This window comes from Oratosquilla oratoria, chromosome 12, assembly GCF_046742065.1.
Source record: "Oratosquilla oratoria isolate Oo_2021 chromosome 12, ASM4674206v1, whole genome shotgun sequence".
In the NCBI taxonomy this organism is placed as follows: domain Eukaryota; kingdom Metazoa; phylum Arthropoda; class Malacostraca; order Stomatopoda; family Squillidae; genus Oratosquilla; species Oratosquilla oratoria.
In genome coordinates this window covers 36,804,687-36,828,982 of record NC_134788.1, presented here as the reverse complement: position 1 = coordinate 36,828,982, position 24,296 = coordinate 36,804,687, and the positions used below count along the sequence as shown (strand labels likewise).

At 50.6% G+C, this 24,296-nt stretch overlaps 2 protein-coding genes and 1 long non-coding RNA gene across 5 annotated transcripts in view; 2 read left to right on the top strand and 1 right to left on the bottom strand.

The window, feature by feature from the left end:
• Nucleotides 1–11,244, top strand: part of LOC143031428 (uncharacterized) — a 224,804-nt gene extending 213,560 nt beyond the window's left edge. For both annotated transcript variants that reach the window (XR_012967004.1, XR_012967003.1), the window contains exon 2: nucleotides 7,948–11,244. This is a non-coding gene — a long non-coding RNA (uncharacterized LOC143031428). The remainder of the gene's footprint in view (nucleotides 1–7,947) is intronic.
• LOC143031426 (calsenilin-like) overlaps nucleotides 1–11,244 on the top strand; it is a gene marked incomplete at its 5' end in the record, with an annotated part of 94,973 nt that extends 83,729 nt beyond the window's left edge. For both annotated transcript variants that reach the window (XM_076195226.1, XM_076195225.1), the window contains 1 exon segment: nucleotides 1,228–11,244. In XM_076195226.1, coding sequence (XP_076051341.1) covers nucleotides 1,228–1,272 — 45 coding nt within the window.
• A 7,312-nt stretch (nucleotides 11,245–18,556) lies between these two features.
• LOC143031423 (xylose isomerase-like) lies at nucleotides 18,557–24,039 on the bottom strand. Its single transcript, XM_076195220.1, has 7 exons — nucleotides 23,884–24,039; nucleotides 22,918–23,097; nucleotides 22,168–22,309; nucleotides 21,770–21,979; nucleotides 20,540–21,016; nucleotides 20,070–20,240; nucleotides 18,557–19,811 (listed from the first exon to the last, which is right to left on the bottom strand). Exons 2-7 carry the CDS (start codon nucleotides 23,076–23,078, stop codon nucleotides 19,641–19,643), a joined length of 1,332 nt encoding a protein of 443 aa, XP_076051335.1. The 5' UTR covers nucleotides 23,079–23,097; nucleotides 23,884–24,039; the 3' UTR covers nucleotides 18,557–19,640.
• Between the last annotated feature and the right edge of the window lie 257 nt (nucleotides 24,040–24,296).

The window sequence follows — 24,296 nt, the reverse complement described above, 5'->3', positions numbered from 1 at the left end:
TGTATACGTATATGTGTGTATGTACATGTGTGTATATGTATATATGTGCATGTATGTCTATATGTATATATGTGCATATGTGTATATCCGTATGTGTGTGTATGTATAAATGTGTATATGCGTATGTGTTTATGTATGCATATATATGTGTGTATGCATGTGTGTATGTATAAATGTATGTGTGTTTCAATGAATGCATGTACGTGCGAGTGTATGTGGAGATGAGCGTATACATATATATATATATAAATATATATATATATATATATATATATATATGTATATATATATGTATATATACATGAGTGTATGTGTGTCACTGTATGAATGTATTACTGAGTATGTATATGTATATCGAGGGGAAAAGCATAAACATCAGATTCAAAGTAGGAGGTTCACTTTGTGTCTGGTGTTTACGCTTCTCTCCTTCAGCAAGGGTCCCATACAAGGATCTCCATTCATATTGTGTATGTATATATATGCATATATATATATATATATATATATATATATATATATATAATCACAAAGACCCACAGTAAGAATGAAAGGAAACTTAGAAGAAAGTATAACTTCTATATTTCGGCTAATAGCTACAGCCCTCTTCAGGAAAGTAAAGGTTACAAGAAATGATAGTTATAAATACAATTAAGGTATGAGTAGAAGGAAACAGGTAAAGCTAAAACCATGACAATCCGTCGCGCAGAGCGAAGTCAGAAGAGAGGAGATATGTGGGTAGATGTGTGAGGTCAGAAGGGAAGCGGGGTCAAGACTGGTGGAGGAGCGGGGTCAGGAGGGGTCCTCCGCGCGTTTTTTTTTTTTTTTGCTATGTCTGCGGGCTGCGCTCTCTCTCTCTCTCTCTCTGGCTTACTTGCTTACTTCCCCCCGGACTCCCCCCCCCCTTACGAGGTTCTCCTCTCCTCCGTACATACACAACTGGTATGGAGGGAGGATAGGAGAGGCGGGAGGTCCCACGAAGTTTGATATACACATATTTTTTTTATTTGTTTATCTATTTGTTTTTGTCTCTTCCGTTTCTCAAAATGTCTCCCTTTCTCTCTGTGAGTGTGTGTGTGTGTGTGTGTGTGTTTGCCTGTGTGTATGCGTGCGTGGGTGTTCTCCACCTGACATCATTGCTGTTGTTGTTGTTGCTGTTCGAGTTGGCCGGCCGGGCCGCCGTGATCCCCCGCCCCGTGTTGTTATTCTGACCTGATTTGCACTTTGCAGGATGACGTAATCACCGACTCGCTGAAGGTGTTCGAAGGTCTGTAGTTACCGACGCGTCCCTGGCGTGGTGGTGTCCGTGACGCCTTCGGAGGCTGAGGCGCAGGAGGAGGCGGCGACGGGCGGCCCCGTGTGAAGAGGCCCGCTGCCCGCAGCCCCTCCCCTTCCCCCACCCCCGGCCGAGGGCGCCAGGGGTCACGGCCGACGCCATGGGACGAGGATGATGACGACGACGACGAGGAGGAGGACGACGAGGAGGAGGACGAGGCGCACTCCGGCGACGAAAGAGGAGGAGGAGGAGGCTGGAGCAACAATGGCGGTGAGAGGAGAATTGGTGTCGCCGCTGCCGCAGCGTGACTGGCACCTAAGAGGGTCACCTCCTCCCTGCTCCAGGTGCGGTGGCGGCAGCAGCAGCGGTTGCGGAGGTGAGAGAGTCTGCGTTCCCTGAGGAAGGACTCCGGGAGGTGCTCCCTTCCCTCCCGCGCCCGCCCCGCCCCGCCCCGCCCCGCCCTTCTGCGGGCGACCGCCAGGGACACGCGCCTGAGGTCTCACAGTGATGAGGAGGGTGAAGAAGAACGATCGAAAATGCTGGTGATAATGATGACAACAATGGTTGTGATGATGATGATGATGATGATGATGATGATGATGATGATGATGATGATGATGATGATGATGATGATGATCATTATGATAAAGATGGAGATAGTGATGATAGTGATGACATGATAACAATGATGGTGATGACGAAAATGATAGAGATGATTATGGCGACTGACGGTGACAGTGATAGTGGTGGTGATAATCATGACAATGAAAAAGAGGATGATAATGGTGATAATGTGTCATGGTGTTAATGATAACGATAGGACGACGACGGCGATGATGACGATTGTGATGATGATGATGATGATGATGATGATGATGATGATGATGATGATGATGATGATGATGATGATGATGATGATGATGATGATAGTGACTTGGATTGTCGTTTCGGTGTGGCGGACACCGCACCATGACGTCACAATCAAGTGAGGTCATCCTCGGCCTGATTCCGCCAGCGACCAGGAGGACAAGGAGGAGGAGGAGGAGATGTTTCAGGAGCTCCTCCTCCTCTTCCTCCTCCTCCTCCTCCTTCTCCGATGAAGCTGGCTGGTGCGACGACGACGAGGAGGAGGAGGACTAAGGCCAAAGCAGAAAGAGCGATGGACGCCAGTCAAATGAGAAGATTTAGAATTTTTTTCTTTCTTTTTTCTTCTTCTTCTTCTTGATCTTCTTTCTCATAGAGTAGCCTTGCCGCCATATTATTATATTTATACTCTCGGTTGAAACTCCCCGCCCCCTTTCCCCCCCCCAACACGCCCACACCCACACCCACACCCAGGCTCCACACTGGATTTAGCAAAACCTAACCATTTTGCATTTTCAAGCAATAAACAGTCGGTGGCAACAAAAGGGCTCCTCCTCCTTCTCCTCCTCCTCTTCTCCGTCGGTTCAGAGGTGATGACGTCACGTCTGTGGGCTTTTGCTGGTGGTGGAGGGGGAGGGGGGGAGACGTCGCCATGGGCACAACAAGTGTTGGAGGACGAGGGTAACGTGTGACCACAAGCAACTCCTTTGGAACCACCACCACCACCACCCCGCCCCCAAATCCCACTCCTAGTGGATCAACGCACTCTGAGGTGGCTACCCCCCACCCCCACGGGGGCGGCTGCTGCACCCCCTCACTGACCCCCCTCCCCCTACCCCACCTCCCTTAGCAGACTAAGAACCGTCTAGCGACAACAAAGTAGGGACTCACACTGGAGGGAGAGTAGGTGGCCAGCCATCAACCTCCTGTAAGCTGGAGGCCATCGACAACAACCCCCACCCTAGAGATCGACCAAGGTCCATATACTACTATATGGACCTTGAGATCGACAAAGGGGAAGGGAGATGGCCGCCGCGCTTCCTCCAAGTGACGTTGATCTTGCACATCACGACCTTCCTCAATCCTACACTCTTCCAAGTCCCGTTACAATCTATACCACTACCACTTCCCTCCTTCCCTTCCTACCTCCGCGTTCCCCCTCCTCCTTCCAACCCTCGCCCTGGCAGGATTGACGACATTGGTCCTGGCTACGAACAGACAAGGGTGGAGAAACATCTCGCCCGAGCCCCCGCGGAAGAAGCGTGTGTGTGTTAGAGAGGTACGAACCCAGCTCTCCCCACCCTATTCACTTGGGGTTTCACAAGGGATGATCCCGCTACCTGCGACGACGTTTGTCATTCGCTGTCTGTTCTCCTCCCAGAGATGGCACAAGAGTCGCCTCTCAGATCTCGACAACAGTGGAGGAGGAGGAACCACGAAACAAGAGGGAAGGACGAGCGTCCTGACTGACCCTCCCGCGCCAAAATCAGCGCGAACCTTTCAGGAGGAACCGCCCCCCTTCCTCCCTATGTGGGACAGACGATTCCTAGAATGAAGAGCTTGCCTCTCCCCCTCCCTCTTCCCATCCCACTTTCCCTTCTCTATCCATCCCTCCTTCTCCCTCCTTCCATCCCTCTCTCTCCCTCTTGCATCTAATGAACGACATAGAGGGAGGGAGGGGGGCTCCTTCTCCAAGCCCCCATTCCCCTCGTTCGCCCGAAAATCGTTGTAAATGAATCTCAGGTTAAACGCACACACACACACGCACGCACACACACACACACACACACACACACACACACACACACACACACACACACACACACACACACACACACACACACACACTCACACACACGCACTCACACACTCACAGAGACACACACAGACGCGCGCGTAAGCGCACGCACATACACAATGAGTTTCTGCATTTCGAGAGTGATTTTCTGCTGCGCCCTTTTGTTATTGACCACGAGGGGCGGAGGGAAGCGACGTTCGCCTGCCCTGCCTGCCCTGCCTCCCCTGCCCTGCCCGCCCTGTCTGTGGGCGACCCGCCCCGCGCAGAGAGCTACGTTTAGGTTGTTGAGGTTCTTGAGCTGTTATTTGTTGTTGTTATTATTATTATTGTTGTTGTTGTAGGTTGTTCCCGACTGAGTTGCCATTTGCCATGACTAAGTTGCCAGAGGTAAAACAAGTGGCGGTGCTGCATCCCCCCCCCCCCCGGGGCCCCCTCAGGGGGTGGTGTGCATCCTTGGCCCCTTGCTGCTGCTGCTGCTGCTGCTGCTGCCATGGACGGGGGGAAGGGGGGAAGCTAACGACGGGTCTTGTTCCTAAGGTGGTGGTGGTGGTGACGGGGGAGAGAGGGAGGCCTCTTCCTCAGGAGATGGGAGGAGGAGGAGGAGGAGGAGGAGGAAGAGGAAGAGAATGAAAGGACGACAGCTCCTGTCGGTCCGGCCGTGCCTGCACGACAGCGCCCTCGACACGAGGCCACTCTGTTGGATTTGCTTCGGATGTCGGCAGCAGTGACAGTGGTGGTGCTATTGCAGGGTAGGGGGAACCTGAAGAGATCTGACCGCCCGACGCAACCCAACCCAACCCACCCTAACCTACCCTAACCTGTCCAAACCCACCCTAACCTACCCTAACCTGACCAAACCCCCCATAACCTACCCTGACCTAACCTACCCTAACCTGAACTAATCTAACTTGGCCTAACCTACCCTGACCTAACCTAGCCCAACCTAGCCTAACCTAACCTGACCTAACCTAGCCTAACCTAACCTGACCTAACTTAGCCTAACCTGACCTGACCTAACCTACCCTAATCTGACCTAACTTAACTTAGCCTAACCTGACAAGACCTAACTTACCCTAACCTGACCCAACCTAACCTACCCCAATCTGACCTAACCTAACTTAGCCTAACCTGACCAACCTACATACATACATATACCAAGGCTTTTCCCCCCATACAACGGAGGTAGCCAAAAAGGGAAAGGCATAAAATAATTTCCACCCATTCCATCCCTGAATACACTCCACACCCCTCCACCCTCCCTCTTATCTGAGCACCTCCTGGATGACGGGTCATCCCTGCACCTTGTCCACTGCCCAGGGTCAGAAGCAGTGTCGCAAGACACAGCAAAACACAGATCTAACTTACCCTAACCTGACCCAACCTAACCTACCCCAATTTAGCCACAATGACATCACCTGACACCCGCCTGAACAGAGTCTGCAAAGTAGTTGTAGGGCGGCGGCGGCGGCGGTGGCGTCGTGGGCTTGGAAAGCACGCGCGACCCTTCCTTCCCTCAGAGGAGGCAAAGTGCGGTGGCGGCTTCAAGAAGGAGGAGAAGGAGGAGAAAGAAGAGGAGGAGCAGCAGATGCTGTCTGTCTGTTGCATTCTGGCCCAATGCTGCTGCACTGCACTTACTAGCGTTTCTGTCCTTGCCTTGAGGGCACTATCGCGCCGTTATCGAAAAGGAGAAATCATTATCAGTATTATTTGTTGGTGGAGTGACTTGGCCCGCAGGTCCAGGGGACCAGTGGGGACGAAGGCGAAGAGGAAGCTGCTGCTGTTGCCAGACGGAGCACCCATCAATCCCCTCCCCATCCCCCCCCCTCACTCCACCCGCTGCGCATCCTCTTCTATTCGCACTTTGACCTCTCCCCTCTCCACGAGCGACGACGACGACGCGCCACCGGGTGCTCGATGGACTTTCTTCTTCCTCCTCTCGGCTGAGCCCGTTTGCGTTGGAACGTGTTTGGCTCCGTGGAAAGAGGCCTCGTCTGGTTGTCTCAGGAAGCCCGCTCGAGGCGCCAAGGGCCCGCGGGACATCAAGCTCCATGTCGTCGTCGTCGTCGTCGTCGTCGTCGTCGTGGTCTCTTGGTCCGTGGGGTGTCGTCAGCAAACGGTTTTGTCGCAGGCAGTTGTTCAAGGGCTTGTTGTTGTTGCTGCTGCTGTTGCTGCTGCTGTGGTCGTCAGTTCCTCGGCACCAGGGCCACGAATCACGACGACGACGACGACGACGACGGTCCCTCTTGCCTTTCCCTCGCGACCGGTCCCGGAGGACGGGATCATCCTCCCCCCAGGAACCGGCTCTTTCCCTCAGGGGGAGAGGGGATTCTTCCCTCTGCCACCCTGCCTCCGTTCCTGGCAGGCTGGCCTGTCCGACGCCTACGGTGAGGATAGAGAGAAGCCGCCGCCGCGCTGGACAGGAAACAATGTCGAGGGGAGAGGAGGAAGGGAGGGCAGCTCCAGTACCCCCAGATAAGGCTTCCGGGGCCCATCGACCCGTGCCTGCCTGCAGCCGCCGCCGCGCAATAAGATCGCCTGCCAGCGGGCGCCCTAATCGCGACCGACAGAGCCGGCGAGCAGAGGAGTAACTCTCCCCCACCCCACCCCACCCCGCCCCACCCCACCCGCCCCCCGGCACGGAAGGGGTCGTCTCCCCCTCACTAGTGTAGATGTGCACGACGCTTCCTAACGCAATCAAAATAATAATAATTGTATTATTATTAGTGATATAATGATAGTAATAGCGATGACGAAGCTGCGCCGGACTGAGTCGAGCGGCGCCGTTCGGACCTCCTTCGGACTACCCCGGGGCACCTCGGGGGGGGGGGGGTCTGAAGCAACCGGGCGGGCGTGCGGGCGGACTCGGTAGGAGGGACGTGGCCGCCACAGCCACGTCACCCCAACCGCCTCGGCAAAGGGTCTGCTGCCAGTGAGGAGTCAGTTCACTCACCACGGCGGCGCGGCTCCTGTAGACGAGGGCGGTGACTTGGCGGCAGGAAAACCTCTCTGACCTGCCGATCTGCCTGCCTGGCCGCTGCCGCCGCCGCCGCTGCATAGGGTCCGGACCTCGGAGCGGCTGTTGACCTTCTTCCATTGTTGGACTTTTTAGCAATAATAGTCATCCTAGAATAGTTTCCGCGCTCATATTTCTCCCCCCCATCCCACCCCCACGAGGGCTTTCGGCCGCCCTTCTTTGATGGAGGCATGTCGGGTCAGAGTGGACAGGGCGGCGGCGGTCGGTGGCGGAGGGCGGGCCAGTAGTTGTATCACCTCGTGGGTCGTAGCCGAAGTAACGTCATACATGACGTGCTACGTGATTGGTCGCCGAGCGTCACCGTTATCCTTTTCTGGTCGCTTCAGGGACTGTAGCAGCAGCAGCAACAGCCTGAAGGGATGGGGCGAGGGGGGGGGTATCACTTGCAGACGCCGGCCTGGTAGAACACCATTCTCTCTCCCTCTCTCTCTCTCTCTCTCTCTCTCTCTCTCTCTCTCTCTCTCTCTCTCTCTCTCTCTCTCTCTCTCTCTCTCTCTCTCTCTCTCTCTCTCTCTCTCTCTCTCTCTCTCTCTCTCTCTCGTGACTTGCTGACTGCCACGCGTGGATCTGGGCTTGAAAGCAGGAGCTGATGGACTGATGGAATGTCGACTGACTATATGATAGAACTGGACTCAACTGGGGCGGAGTGAATGTGTGTGTGTGTGTGTGTGTGTGTGTGTGTGTGTATTCACTTCGGATCTGCTGCAGTCTCTGTCGAGACAGCCAGACACCACCCTACGGCAATGAGCTCAGAGCTCCTTATTAGCCGATCTCTGGGTAGGTCTGAGACCACTCACACACCACACACCGGGACAGCAAGGTCACAACTCCTTGACTAACGTCCCGTACCTACTCGCTGCTAGGTGAACAGGGGCTACACGTGAAAGGAGACAAACCCAACTTATCTCCGCCCGACCGGGGAATCGAACCCCGGTTCTCTGGCTTGTGAGGCCAGTGCTTTACCAATCCGCCACCGAGCCGTGTGTGTGTGTGTGTGTGTGTGTGTGCGTGCGCAGTCGAGGTGATGACGCAACGAGCTGGGCAGATTTGACAGAAGCTCCATGTCGACGACGACTACCTTCTAAGAAGGTGGATTACCTTTCCTTCCCAACACTTGGCCTCCCTCCCCCAAATGTTCTTCTCTGCCTCCCGTCTATCTCGGAGCTCCCCCCTCCCCCCCACTACCCCTTCCGCTGTAGTAGGCCACGAGCCAAACTATTGTTGTTATTATTATTATTGTTGTTGTTGTTGTTGGCGACCACGTAGAGAGAGAGAGAGAGAGAGAAGGGAAGGCGGCAAAGGTATTCCTCTCCTCACACACCCCAGCACCCCAACCAACCAAATACACACGCCCTTCAGTCTCTACATGTCCATCCCTTCCTCCTCCTCCTCCTCCTCCTTCTCCTCCTCCTCCTCCCCACCACACTCCCTGAGCCCCTCCGGCAAACAAATCATTTCATCTTATGGACAGCTCTCCTCGGTGATGTTGGGCCACTGGGTTCTGTCGTCGTCGTCTGGTTTGACGAGATTCCTCCTGGTGGAGTAGGAGGAGCTGTTTCTTCGCGGATGTAATGGCCTGGGGGGGGGGTTCTGGAACGTTGCGGCGTGTAACGGTGGCAAGGAATCCGACCCCACTCTGCTGTGACGCAGGCACTCGTGGATATTTATCCAAAGGGATATTTCGCCCAAGGGACATTCTGCACTAACATAACCTATCCTATCCTGGGCTAACTTGACCTGACACAAAATATACGTTTCTAATTTAACGAAGCTTGTCCTGTCCCACAGAAACATAAAGGAGCCCAACCTATCCCATGTTACCCAGTCGATTCTGTCCCATCCCCCGCCCTCGCCATCTCGCCCGAAAACAAAGACGATGTAGATGTTTAGCCTAAGCTGCCCCAATCGAATAACTTGATTTGATGATAACCTCATCTAATCCAACCCAACCTGAATTCCAAGCCGGCTTCAGACCGGCGCCTGATCTGACCGGCACCATCCGCAGCAGAGTGGCGCACCGCATCACCTGCCTCCCCCCCACTGTCGTCCTCCACCCAACACACACACAAACGCAAACACATACTCCTGCTGCCGAGGAGGACATAACCAGTACCATGCACTTGGTCCAACTGGCTTATGGCAGGGTTTGAACTTTCGTTACCTTGACCTCCGCCGCAAGTAGTGACGCTCTAATCCGCTCGGCCGGTACCTACTGGACGAAACACATTCCAGCGTGATGCTGCAGCGTCGTCGTCGTCGTCGTCATCATGATGCGAGGAGGAGGAGGGCCGCCCAAGGATCTGACCACTGAAGTTGCACGTGATGATGATGGCGATGATGCTTAATGCAAACTGGTGCATAAGGAGCGCCATGGCGTGGAGAAGAGTAGAGCTGAACCAGTTCGTACAAACGGGTAAACGGGAAGACAAGGGAAAGACGAAACTCTGGAAGTACCTTTGTCTTACTTCTTACTTCTGCTCCCAGGTAGACTGTCAGCCTGTCAGTCGGGCCAGCCAGCACACTTCTCCAGATTGTCCTCTCAAAGCTTCCTTTTTCCCTCAAATCCTCTATTTTTCCTAATCCATTTTCCTCTAGGATTTCTTCAACTCCATCTTTCCATCTTTTCTTCGGTCTACCTCTAGATCTGCTACCTTCTGGTCTCCAGTTCCATCTTTTCTTTGCAACTCTCTCTTCATCCATTTTCATAGGCTGTCCCTTGAGTTTCTCGAACAAATAGGTCTTTTTACGTCACCGGCTATCTAGGCCTGTCACCTCTTTTGTCCGGGCTTGGGACCGGCGTGGGATTTAGATGTCATTCCCCATGGCAGAGTTTGCCTTTGTCATCGGGTGAAAAAGAGGACTCTTGGAGTGGCTTCGAATCATTTCAAGACACAAGCCGTAACCTGTCATCTAAGGGTAGTGTTAGGCAGCACCAGATGATGACAAAGGCGCTCCCAGCGTCCCGTCTTTCCCTTCCCTTCCCCAGAGGTAAAAGAGGTTGGTCTCCGAACAGTCCACTCGGCCAAACAGAGCAGAGGGGGAAGCTCCTGACTTCCCCCCGCCCCCGATGTTGATCCAGAGACGGACGGCTAAAGATCCGGCCAACAGTTGATATCCGTTTGTTGACCCACAACCGGACGACTTAAGAGTTGGCCAACAGTTGGTATCCAGTATTTCTTTTTCCCCCTCTGACCTACCACCACTACCTCACCCCCACCCCGCCCCCGGCCTCTATACGTCCAGGGTCGTTCCATGTTCGAGCCCGGCAGTACAGGTAGAGTAGTAGCTCGTAGGAGTTCAGGAGGGGGGGGGGACGTCTCTGTGTGTGTCGCGTAACGGCTGACGGTTGCACCCTGAATGTCAACACTTGAGGACTCGGTCGGCGGCGACTCACTGCACCGAGATTTGGGTGGCGAAGAGTTTTGTCGAACTTTGAGTGACGATGAACGTGATCACCGCCGCACATATTTCTGTAAGTCTGGTAGTTTGGGGTCGCCTTTGTCCGCCTATGCACTTTGCCATGCGACTGTAAGGCCTGGTGCTCTCCTCCACCTCCTCCTCCTTCTCCCCTTCTTTCTCTTCTCCCTGCCCCCTTGGACCCACAGAGCAGAGTGGAGGCACACAGGAGTGGGGCTGATGGGTCCGCCGCCGCCTGGGTCTCTCCCTGAGCAAGAATCGCTCCTTCCATTGCTCAGACACAAATGGGAACTAGAACGTCAAGCCCTGACTCGGTGGTGGGTGACTCTGGTGCCAAGAGACGCGCGCCGCAGGAGAAGGAAGTCGTTCCAGGGTCATTTCAGCGTTGGTTTCGTCCTCGGCACACGGTCGCGTTGGGGGAAAGGGCGACAGGGTGGCCGCCTCCGCCGCCAGCTTGCCCGGTCACTTCATCCCTTCCTCTTCCTTTCTGCTCCACGGCACCGCCCCCTAACCCCGCCTCCACACACTTTCCTTCCCATGCCCGACAGCCGCTTTCCCTCTCCCCCTCCCATTTCCCTCTCCACCCCCCCCCCCCCGAATGAAGTCGCAACGAGGGAGAAACCTTTCCCCCCTCCCCGCCCCGCCCCGCCCCGCCCCTGTCCGTCACGTCTCACCGACAGACGGACGGACAAGCCCTGAATGGTGTAAATACAAAACCTGTATATACTTGTTAGAAGCTCGTGTCGGTGTTACTTATGTATCCTTTCCGGCTCGGAAGCCATCAGCAGCAGCAGCAGCAGCAGCAGCAGCAGCAGCAGCAGCAGCAGCAACCAACCTAATAAAAACCTCACGAGCGAACCTCGGATTTTCATTACCATTACTCCCTTTCTTTTATTTATTCATTTTCTGTTGACCTTTATTTATCCATGTATTCATTTTTGAACAACAAAGGCAAAGGGGGCCTGGGACTCGTTTCCACCGGGCTGGCTCACTGGGAATGTGGACCTCGAGGGCGGCACAGGTGCGTGAATTCGAGTGCAGAAAGAGGTGAAATAATGTTCAGTGGAATTTAGATTCCGTGGGGGGAATGTTGGTAAAAAGCAGTGCGTGTGTACGCAACGCCTCAGGTAGGTAGGAGAAGGATGCTTACAACTTCCGACGCCAATTGAGACAAACTGCGGACTCTGTGAGCCAACTTCATCACGCGACGTGGTGCCTGCAACCTTGTACATCTTGATTATTGGATTTAAAGCCCGTTCCTCTCTTCTTGCACATCCTGAAGCCTGCCTACTCCCGTTGATTTAATCAAGTAATACATCGAGCGCGGTAAGGCACATCTACAGTTATTTCGGGAATCGAGAAAACTACCACTGCCATCTTTAATCGTTCAATGAACAATGAATAATGGGCCGTATTCATAAAGAAAAGGATATGCTTATACTTGCAAAATATGAAGGAAATCCTTCTACTTGTATTCATAAAAAAATCAAGCAAAACCTTTTACTTGTCGAGCAAAAGCATAACCTTATAATCGCATAAAAATAAATGGTTATACATAAACAAGACCCTTTACTTCAAATAAAAAGCATATGCTTCAAGAAGGCTGAGTCTGGTCAGTAGCAGACTACAGTTAGAAGTGAAAGGTTGTTTTGTCCAACTCTCAGCACGATGGCAGAGTTTGTGGATGTGAGGCATGTTAAACATTACATGCCCCATTTACCTACACCTGATCGTGATTTTAAGATGTTATTCCGTTTTGAAGAACAAAATGTACAATGGCTTGCGGACAGATTTTTAGGCACCAATGAAGAAACTCGGGGAGGCGCCTTGTCATCTGTCCATAGAATGAAGATATGTTTGCGTTATCTCAGTGATCCTGGCTATCAGAAAGGTATCGGTCAAGAACTTGCTGTTAGCCAAGCTACGGTATCACGGACTGTGAATGCAGTAGTTGATAGCATAATTGCTCATGCGAATGAATGGATAAATGTTGAGACATTGTGACAAGTTGAAAAAGGTGGAAAAAGAAAGTCACGAGTCTCGTTCCGAGTTTATTCCTGACCGAAGAAACTACAAGCGAAACCGGAACGAGAATGGATAATTTGTTTTTTCTTATTTATATTGTATTTAGTAATTTTGCCATGCTTATAATGTTACCTGAAATAATGTTACCTGAAATAATGTAGGAGAGCAATCACCACATACCTCCACTCAGCAACCACCAACGCAATAGTAAACTCGTGTACGGGAAACAGGGACATCACATCAGAAATCTTACGAGTTACGAGACGTTCAAACGTGTAACTATGTAACCCGGCGCTCCCGAAACACGAGTCATTCTTTTACTTCTGCTTGGAGGATATCCTCCCAAGTATAAGGTAATCATTATGAATATGGAAAGAAGGATATGCTTATACTTCTACCTTTTGCTTGAGAGCATTACCTTATACTTCTACCTTATGCTTGCAAGGATATCCTTATTTTTTATGAATACGGCCCAATGTGTAACATGTGAATATATTAGCCAGAAAAGTCATGAACGAGTATGCTAGATAGTGCATCGTGAGCAGCAACATGCAAACGTCTTGTAGTCCCTTAAAAACGGTCACTCAGACATAATGAGAGAGCAAATCGGCAGGTTACGCTTAAATGCCACAATATTTTCACAACCAACAAGGTCTATTCACCTAAGACACAGTGTACCAAGAGATGGACCACCGCTAGTGTTGTGTTTGGGACACCTGAGTAGTCTGGGTTGTGGTCTCATTGGAATAGTTTTCATTCGAAATTGTCGTCTGCCAAAAGATTACAAAGGAAGAGCATATTGATAGGGACCTTTTGGTCCACAATTAGGTCAGATGCGGAAAATTAGTAGATAAATGAATAAAATAAACAATGACAAATGATAAACAAACAGAAAAATAACAATAATTTGTAATAGATAATAAATGAATAAATGATACAGAATAAACAGATAAATCATAATGAATAACTTAATAATAAACTAAATAAATGGTAGACATTACAGCATCTTGCTTAGTTGTTTATCTAAATAAATCTTAAAACTTTGAACTGTGCTACATTGCACTGCCTCTGAAGTTGTTTCTACCTACTTCCAAATTAGATATTCTTCCTGACAGTTTGAAACCACTATTTCCTCTTTGATTCGCATTCAGTGTGAATATTTCGTCACTTTTGAAGTTGTCAGTTCCCTGTAGAATCTTAAAGACCTGTATCAAATCACCCTTAGTCTACATTATTTTATTTCACTGTTTGCTGTATTTGAAACGTCACTTTTGTCATCGAAAGCGTCTCCAGAATATATTCTAACTTAGACTAATTTCAAGGAACATTCTCACCTTTTCAATCAAAATTCATATATTCATATAGTTTAGATATATAGGGGTTTAACCCATTCAACTCCGATGACAAGATGTCTTGTCATTTGGTCAAATAAAACAAAAAATCATAAAACACCAAAATGTTTGATCAAACACCAGAAAAATATGACGTCAGTCCTCGCTTCGCTGCGAGCGAAGCGAGGATTGACGTCATATTTTTCTGGTGTTTGATCAAACATTTTGGTGTTTTATGATTTTTTGTTTTATTTGACCAAATGACAAGACATCTTGTCATCGGAGTTGAATGGGTTAAGTGAAGAAACATTGAGGTACAGGGTTGCCGCGTTCTTTACGCTGCCGTGTAGAATGGGAGAGTGTTGCCATACCGGGGGATACATTTTCCTCGGGCATGTGCAGACTTTCATAGCAAGACATAGTTATCAAACTGACAAAATGTTGGTTCTATTTTTTGTTTACTCTTGAATGTATATAAGGCCCTCATGCCCTAACATATTTAGGTTTGGCGTAGAATTTTTTTCTACACAGTAAAAACCTATCTTTTGGGGTGCAATATTTTATAAGTAATATAATTACCAATAAAAGTAATATATTTTGATGTACCATTTATTATTTGATAACTAGTTATATGATTTTTAAACAACAGCTTGAGTTTTTAAATGTTTTGAACAGCCCGCTGATATGTAGAAATATTTTCCTCGCATAGTTGCCACATGCCGCTATTTGTTTACGTTTTTGTACTAAATTCTACGAAACGGCAGCCCTGGTGAAGTACAAAAGGATAAGCGTTGAGACATCGTACTAAAGGTTCGAAGCGTTGTCTCACGAGTTCTGTTCGAAACCTTCACCTCAGTTCTCTGGAATGACGACGTACGTCGCAAATCGCAGTGGCAGACTCGAATCGGCTTCGGAACTCGTGCGAGTGGCTGGACGAACGGTGGTAACGACCACTTGTGTGATCACATTCATCGCGCACAGAGAAAGAGCAGATATTCAAAGCGAATGCCCCATTGTTAGTTCTCGTGCAACCTTTGTGTGCGGTCGGTCAGATTTTAATATCGAAATAGTAAGTGCTATTCATTCAGTGGCATAGTTTCATCGCAAAATAAAATTCTTCAAGTCGCATCAACCTGTTCGATACTGTCCGAAGCAAGGTAGAACGAATACTATAAGGTACGTTAGCGGGGAGGGGAGAACCAGAAAACCTCTCTACTGCACAGGTAGATGATGACGTCAACGGAAATATCGAGACCAGGGTTCCGCGGTTCGAGAACTGTCAGTCACTCACACACCAGTTTGTGGAGCGAAGCTCCATCTTCTGATTAAAGGGGTAGCTAAGGCAGACAAATAACATATAAAAATGCCAACCGTTTGTATAGTGCAGAGGTGCAATGCCGTTAGACTGAAAGGCGATAAAAATATACATTTCTTTTCACTACCCAAAGATAAAGAACTTAGAAAGAAATGGATTGAATTATGTGGCACACACAATACTCGGTCATCTGGATATGTATGCAGCCGTCATTTTGAAAGTAACTATTTATTAGCAACATTTCCTGAAATTTTCATTCATTTGCAAATAAACAGACTAAAGAATTCGGTTAAAACATAACTGAGCTTGGTGGAGATAAAGGTCTACATATAAAATCCACGCTTGACATGTCATCCCATCTAATAACTCGTCATATCGATATAATCCACCTAATATGAAAGCATGGAAAACATTTTTATAACTTTTCCGGGTCATATCTCAGATACTGATAATTTGAGGATAAAAAAGTGATACTGAGTACTTTCAGTATTATGTGAACATCATCGTGTAATTTTAAAGTTTACCATACATACAGATGGTTTTCTTTAAAGTTTACATTTCTTACCACCTCTCACTCTCCCCCTCTGGATTTCCTATGACGTCACGGTGGAGGTTCGCGGAGTGGGGGGGGGGGATGCTCAACGTACCTTATAGTATTCGTTTTACCTTGGTCCCGAGAACAGAAGCGTACGTCAGAGGCCAACAACAACAACAACAAATTTTCAGACGACAAAAACCTTAGACCGTCACATCAGCTAGAGGCTCTGAAGGGAAAAAAAAAATCTACAATTCTATATGTGAGGTCAGTGGTGCACCTACAATATGTCTCATTTCAGTGTCAGTTTCTTGTCCCACATTTATTTATAAAAAAAAAAACTTCAGTTGTAACAGTTCACCTCATCTCGACATGAATAAAAATGTGCCATCGAGTCCAACTGATTCAGTGTGTATGTGTTAGGGGGAGGGGAGGGGCGTTTGTCGTTATCCTATTGATGGAGAAATATCACAGAGCGGGCTGGGGGAGGAGTAGCAGGGAAGTCTTATTGAGTCTAAGAGGGGATTTACACGGTCTAACCTGTTCGTCGAACGCGGTTCGACGAACCGTTAGACGTGTGAACCCCCTCTAAGAGGATTGCTGCTCTCTCCCCTCATCTGTAGTTTTCGTAGTATCATTACTGCTACCTTACTTGGGGGGCGGGGGCTACGTTCAGGGCGCCTTGTCTCTGACGGGTGAGAAAAGGTCTGCTCAGTCATGCAAGTTGTTGCCGAGCTGTGCCTGTCCCAGCCCAAGGCGACCACTGGATCTGCATCGTGTGGGTTATGCTAGAAGCTACCAGAGACCTCTCCGTCACACATCATCGCCTCCTGTTAGACAGGAGGAAAGTATTGACAGTGGCTGAATAAACTGGCATCAGTCTGTCACTACCTCGCATAGCATCTGTCCCTGGGGGCATCATCGTGCCAAATCTGTCCCTGGGGGCATCATCGTGCCAAATATATGGACACATGGAAGTGTAAAGGAGAGGTTGAATGAGGGCAGCAGAACGGAGATATTGTAGAACTTAAGAGGTCACCATTTTTCTATGAATAGAGATTAGATTTCAGTCGTCAATCCCAGCATGATGCTGATCCGGTAGGGTGATTACTAAAGTGCCATACGGGGTAAAATGATATGCAAGAGCATGGGGACGTCCATGGGATTCTTCACCATCTTGGATAGCACTCGAACTAAAATTTTGTTGTTGTTGTAATTTATCAAAACTAATGATAGGCGCGTTTTCCTACATCGGAGATGGTCATATCCGCAGAGCGTTCAGTACATCATTCCCGGGGGTTCTGGGGAACTACAAAAACAGCGCTAAGACCCCTTACACAGGCGAATTTTGGCGAACATCAACAGAGCATTAAAGGTAACGGAGCTGAGGTGATGGTCAGGGGAAACCAGCGGATAAGGAGAATAAGAGAAGATGAAATATGAGAAATGAGGGAGAAGCCTAGGCTTTTGGGTCTGCCCCCAAAGTGGGAAGGAATGGGGGTCAGGTGCTGAATGCTCTCCTCCAAGTCATTGAAAATGGGAAGCTTCAAGGTGAGGAATGCTCTCCTCCAAGTTATCGAAAATGGGAAGCTTCAAGGTGATGAATGCTATCCTCCAGGTTATCGAAAATGGGAAGCTTCAAGGTGATGTATGCTCTCCTCCAAGTCATTGAAAATGGGAAGCTTCAAGGTGCTGAATGCTCTCCTCCAAGTTATCGAAAATGGGAAGCTTCAAGGTGATGAATGCTATCCTCCAAGTTATCGAAAATGGGAAGCTTCAATGTGATGTATGCTCTCCTCCAAGTTATCGAAAATGGGAAGCTTCAAGGTGATGAATGCTCTCCTCCAAGTTATCGAAAATGGGAAGCTTCAAGGTTATGTATGCTCTCCTCCAAGTCATCGAAAATGGGAGGCTTCAAAGATGTTTTCCTAGTCGGGTCAGACAAAAGGAGAGGGAAGCCAACGAGCGAAACTTTTTAAATCTGGTATGCAGGCTTCGGGGACAAGAAAATAGGATTGAATTTGTTCCCCGGAGAAAAATGCCGAGGGAGCATTTGTAATCCTTAGTCAGATGGAAATCAAAGTTAAAATTATTCAGTTTAAGAGTAAAATTTGAGCTTTAGCTGAAAATCTAGAGGGTTAGAAGTAAAAGTAATTTCGTTTTAACAAAACCAGCTTTAGCAAGGTGGAGATGAGTATAAAAACAGGAGGGACCAAATGGAAGTTGATGGTGACATGACCAGACATCTGAGTCTGTGGCAGAGATAATAGCGGGAGTTTAGAGGGGTGTTCTCCAAAGATGAAACAGCTGGCAGATTATGCAAATCTATCGTGAAAGCGAACGTTGCCAAGCTATCGTGAGAGACAGCGAATGTTACAAAACTATCGTGAAAGACCGCGGATGTTGCAAAACTATCGTGAAAGACCGCGAATGTTGCAAAACTATCATGAAAGACCACGAATGTTGCAGAAATGGTCTCGGGAGGGGTACAAGATGAAGAAACCCCCACGGATGTCGTCACGAACCGCAGACCTGCCCTAGGCTGGGAGGTATCGAGCGATCCCTAGTCAACAGGAAGCAAAATTACAATTGTGTAAACAGCATGTATACCTGATGAGTATGTTGGTCGTTGAAATGGACCTTGAGATGACTCCGACGCTAGGGGCTGTACAGTTCAGTGCAGGACTTGATGGGCGACTCAAGAGTATGGTGGTGTGCACTTCGTGTAGGTTGAGTCTTGAGGACTGGCACGACGATCTAACAAAAATGTCTGCTGCTGCTGTTGTTACCGTCATTTGGGGGAACCCTTTTGTAAACTAAAGTAGAAAAAAAAAAAAGGAATCTAAATAATTCCTCGTATCCACACCTGAGCATAATGTATATCAAGTGGCTATTTTGACTGCTCTCTTTCGTGTCTTAGGCATCTCCACATAGAGAAAAGAAAGGTTGATAAAAACAAAATGGTGGTGTTTTGTGACTTTATCGGTAGTCAATGCGTGCAAGGGCGCCTCGAGGAGACGCACCTTGCAAGGAAAACGGGAATAGAATGGTCCTCATAGATAGAAAGGGGTTGGTGGAATGGCGACGACTTGGTGCAAAGGACGAGGGCAGCCATAGCGGATGACGAGGTCCACATCGAGAGTCCTCCTCGACCGAAGGTGAGCCTCGACACCCAGAAACGCCGTTGGCCCTCGAGGGCCCTGGTGGGTGACCTCTTCCTCTTTCACGATGACGTCGTCATCCACGAACTGTCCGGGTTGGTTTGATGATGGTGGCGGTGGCGGTGGTGGGAGACACTCTGAACCTGACTGCCTAGGCGATGGACGACGACGACGACGACGACGACATCAGCCAGAAGGAAGGTAGCGGCGGCGGCAGTGGCGATGGGGCGGCTGGGGCATCCCTCGGAGCCCACTCCGCAAAACCCCGTGGATACCTCGGGGAATTCCCTTTGGCGGGTTGCGGAGAGGTGGTGGACGACGATGAGCCGTCGGAAGCCGTCGAGACAAAGGGAGAGAGAAGGAGACCCAGGAAGGAGACCCGTTGCTATTGCGACGATGATCGGTGGCGTGAGGACCGAACAGACTTCGTCCTCGATCGCCGTGGACGTTGGGGGGCTGCCAAGTGATGCATCACAAGAACCCCTGGTTAACGACCACAGACCTGTCATCGATCACAGCAGCAATCCTCTGCCGTTGATCACGTTGAGGCGACCGTGGCCAAGGACCTTTTGCTTCTCTCTCCCTCCCTCCTCTCCCTCTCTCCCCCCCCTCTCTTTCTCTCTTGCCTCCTCCATCCTGTCCCCCAAAGCACCGACCTCGACTCATCTCCCTTCTGTCGAACCTTCATCCTCCTCCTCCTCCTCCCCCCCTAATTGTCTCTCCCTTTCCCTCCTCCCCACTCTCTTTTTCTATACCCCTTTCTCCTTTACCCCCTCCCTCCCTCCCTCCCTCCCTCCCTCCCTCTCCTGTCTAACTCTCCCTCATTCCCCGTCCCTCTCCCTCACTCCCCGTCCCTCCCCCCGAACCGATCGCCCCCTTCCAGACGATTACTGCCGGGGCGGGTACACGTAGTAGTTCAGGACGTTATCGTAGTGCTCCAGGTGGGCGGACTGCGGCTGCGGCTCGCCATACTTGCGGACGAATTCCTCGCATTCTTCGAACGTGGCGGCGCCCTTCTCGATGCGCTCACCAATGCCGCTCTTGTAGGAACCGTAGCGCTGCAGGGAGAAGGAGGAATCGAGGGTCAGTAAAGGGGTCAATGGACACGCGCGGGGAGTCTAAAAACTAACATCGAGACTTACTTGTGACCCTTTGAACCTCTGGCCTCACTCAAAGTCCGCTGAAGTCGAAAGGTCGACCAAAGGACTGAGGTGTCTGTTCCTCTGTCTATCTGTCTATATTTATCTACCATCTCCCTCAATCCCTCCCAGTAGTCTCCCACAGAGCGAGTCCAGCCCGATGGGCTTGTAGCTCACCTGCTGCAAGGTCCTGGCGAAGGATCCGTCGGCCATGATCTTGGCAGCATTGCGGAGGGCGCGGGCGTAGGTATCCATGGCGAGGATGTGGGCGTGGAACAGGTCCTTGGTCTCGACGCTCTCGCGGCGAAGGCGACCGCCCAAGGTGAGACCACCGGTCTGCAGACCACCCTGGAGTGGGAGAAGAACGAGGGAGTCAAGGGCGCTGTCAGGAGACGACTCAGCGGTCATCTGGAAACTACAAAGAGTTTTGGAGGAAGGCCGGTCCTCCAGAAGGAAGATGGGGAGGATCGGTGTAGAGGTTACTCGCGCAGACAGTGGCGAGGAAGGGATGACGATCCGAGGAGGCAGGTTGGGGGTGAGGTAGCACGGGGCTACCGCGACCCAGAATGGAAAGATCTATTTAAGGAAGAGCAGAGAGAGAGAGAGAGAGAGAGAGAGAGAGGGGGGGTGGGGCGGGGATCTCTCACCTGTTCCAGGATGCACTTCATGACAAGGGTGGCGACCCTGGTGTCGTGGGCGTGGACGTCGGAGGTGCCGTTGACCTCGGGGTACGAGTCGGAGGCGTCGACGGAGCCGAGCATGTTGAAGGCGGAGGCCATGATGACGTCGTGCTCGTAGGTGCGGCCCTGGAGGCGAGAGAAGCCTGGCTTGATGTCGAGCTTGAAGTGCTTCTCGAGTCCGAAGTGGCGGAGCGTACCCATGGTAGTCATGGCGTCGCTCTCGTACTGGTGGCGACGAGGATCAGCCGGCTTGGGCTGAAGGAGGAGCTGGCCCTTGAAGCCGATCTTCTCGCGGTGCTGGGCGGCCATCTTGTACAGCTGGGCCATGTGGGACAGGTCGCGGAAGACTTGGCGCTGGATCAAGCTCTGGTAGCCGTCCCTGGGCGAGAAGAGGAGGAAGTTCTCTGCGTTCAGCTTCTTGGCCATCTCGAGACCTTGTTTCACCTGGGCGGACGGGACAAAAAGAAATAGGTCATCTTGGGGTCCTGCACTACCTGCGACTACGACTCCAGATACTCCCCCTAACTTCAAAACGTCTTCTGATACAGGAGCATAAGCAAGGAGGACACCGCAAGAGACCATAAGGCCTACACTATGCAGTTCCATGTCCCTTATCACCTGCCATTCCTATCCATAAAGTGGTCTCACCTCCTAAAACGAGCAATTATTTCATCGTTCATTACATTGTTAATAAATCTATTCCAGTCGTTAGCTCCTAATTTCAATTTCTTCTGATTCAGGAACTCGCCCTGGGATCTTTCCCCCGTGGTCCTCCCAAGGTCCCTGTGGTTTTGGAGTGGTGAGCGTAGCTACACCTTGAGTATCTCGCCCAAAGGCTGAGAGCACCAAGCCAAGAGGCTGATACTGAAAGATGAGTTCGGTGCCACAAGGAGCACCCGTCTCTGTGTGGAGAGGACCCCTTTTTCGTCCCTGAACCTAGAATGCATTCCCTTTCCCCTTCATGGCTGAAGTAATGCGCCCCCGGGTTCCACCCACCTCAAAGAAGGTCAACTACTCGGCCCTCTATTCACACATCGGATGCCCACTCCAGTTCCTGCCAATGACGCCGTTTTGAGTCGCCCAAAAATAAAGAAAGAAAAAAAAAAAAAAAGATATTTGTCATCTCGGTTTCAGGAGCGAGCCAGGCCGACACGGAGGTCGCGATGGAAGGAGAAATAGATTGTGTTCTTGTCTCACCTGTGCGCATGCGTAGGCGAAGACGTGTGCATCAGGGTTGGCCCCTGCTCCGTTCATGTAGCGCGGGTTGCTGAAGAGGTCGCAGGCGAAGTAAAGCGGGCGCATGCCGGTCTGCTTCTGCAGGTCGGCCGCCAGGGTCACCATCTCGTCCAGGACGCGGTTCGTCTCATCCAGGCTCTCGCCCTCGGGGGCCAAGTCCCGGTCGCTCACCTGAGGGAGGAAGAGGAACCGGAAGATAACTAGGGGGCGGCAGCATCAGCATCAGGTTTCTAAGCATTTCACATCAGCAGCCGTACTGACACGGTACAATGCGGCTCGAGTAACGTATGAACATGGTAAATGCTCGAAGCTGGCCAGGGGGTGGGGTGGGATGGGATGGGGCGAGCACCTATACTCACCGAATAGAACTTGACGCCGAGCTTGGTGAAGAACTCAAAGGCGGCCATGAGGCGCCTCTTGTAGTTGTCCAGGGACCGGGTGCCATCGTCGTAGGTCCTCACGTGGGTGCGGTCCCCGTAGTGGTCCTCGCCCCCGAGGTACCTGCAGGAAGAGGAGGAGGAGGAGGATGAAGAACATGCGGAGGAATCGAGGCTCTGCCGCCGCCGTAGTTCCTGGCGACGCCCGAACTTAGCCCATGCCTTGCCGTGTCAAGAAAGTGGAGCGCATCCTTCGCCGTTGAACACTAACCGTATTTCTTCCACGCAAGGTCATCATATTAAGACAATAGTGCAGGACTCGTAGTAATGGATTTAGATAAAACAAGTTTAGCTTTAAGAAGGAAATAGGCAAAAACTAGTTTACCAATACAATGGTGTTTAACTCGTCAATTGAATAGACTTTGTAAAGTTTAGCTTTAAGAAGGAAATAGGCAAAAACTGGTTTACCAATAGAATGGTCAATGAATTGAATAGACTTTGTGACCACGTAATAAGCGCTGAAACTATTGGTTGTTTTAAGAATAATTTAGATACTTTTATGGATGGGGATGATAGGTGTTGTCTCCTCCGTTCTTGTGTTCTCTTGTGATGATGAAATTTGGTTTTGTGTAGATCGCGATTGGCGCGGCTCGGTGGGGGCAGGGGAAGGGACACGGAGCTGATGCGCCGGGGGTCTCCAGTAGAGCTCGCTGTACGCGCAAATGCACTCACCTGAAGGCGTTGAAGAAGCAGACAGAGAATCTCAGGTGCTCCTCCATGGGGCGGCCGTGGACAACCTCGCCCGGATTGTAGTGCCTGAAGACCAGGGTCTCGTCGGCAGCGGCATCTGGGCGGTACTCGACGCGGCTCACGCTGGGGAAGTACTTGTTCATCTTGCCGGGATGTTTTTGCCTGCACAGAAAAAAAAGGTCGCGATCAAGAGTCGGACAAGGTGGCGGAAAAACAAAAATCTCGTCAGAAAACTAGAGAGAATTGGGGAGCGGGTGGTAATCTACAGAATATTTGTATACGTAGCACTGTAAGAATACGTGTGTGTGTGTGTGTGTGTGTGTGTGTGTGTGTGTGTGTGTGTGTGTGTGTGTGTGTGTGTTTTCTCACAAATTAATGGTAACCATTTCAAGGTAATTGTCCTGTGCTTTCATTGCGATATACATTCATAAAGAAAAAATCGACAGGCAGACAGAGACAGGCAGGCAGCAAAGATCCCACAGTCACAGCAAAACACCCGGATAAAGACACGATCACGCAGTAGACATAGTCACGGACACAAGGAAAACACATTCACAAAAAACAACCACAAACATTAACCAAAGACTCACCAATCATCAGCATGAGTAAGTCACAATCAGGACTCAAACAATAAGTACGAGACAGTCATTACACACATGTGCTACAGTCGAAAAACTCGAGTTAAACAGTTATAAACTGGGGTCAGTTGATCGCAAACGTGAATTAAACAGTTACAAACTATAAAAAGATTAAAGTCAAACCAGGGGCCAGAAAGACTTACCCAGGAATCACACCCAAGAAAAAGTAACTAAAGAATCACAAATATGATCTAAGCAGTGACACAGTCATCGAGTAAAGCTACAAACATGATCCAAACAGTCACAGGCATGTCCCCAACCCAGAAGAATTTCTACGCCCAACGAGGAGAGGAGAGTTTGTGAACGTCACCTGTGGCGGTGTGCGGAGGAAGGAGAGACTCGGAAGGAGCGTCTGGGATGGAGCTGAACCGGCTGCGGTGGCGGCGGCGGTGGCGTCGAACAGCCAGGCCCCGGCGAGCTCCTTATGTACCCCCGACTGGGCGTTCCGCCTCGTGGACGGCGACGCGCTCCGGCAACCACCAAACCGGCTTTCCCTCGGCTTGAGGGAACCGGTTGGGAGCCAACCCCGGGCCCAGGACGCCTCCGGGGCCCGCCGCCACCGTGCACGGGGCCACAGAGGCGTAGCGGCTGAGGGGGAGGAGGGGGAGGTCGAGTTACGTCTGGTGCAAGCAGCGCAGGAAGAAAGAGGGGAGACAGGTGGAGGGTGACAAGTACACTGTACAACGCTCAAGACGGCTGGACAGAGTCGAAGATCTCCCCCAC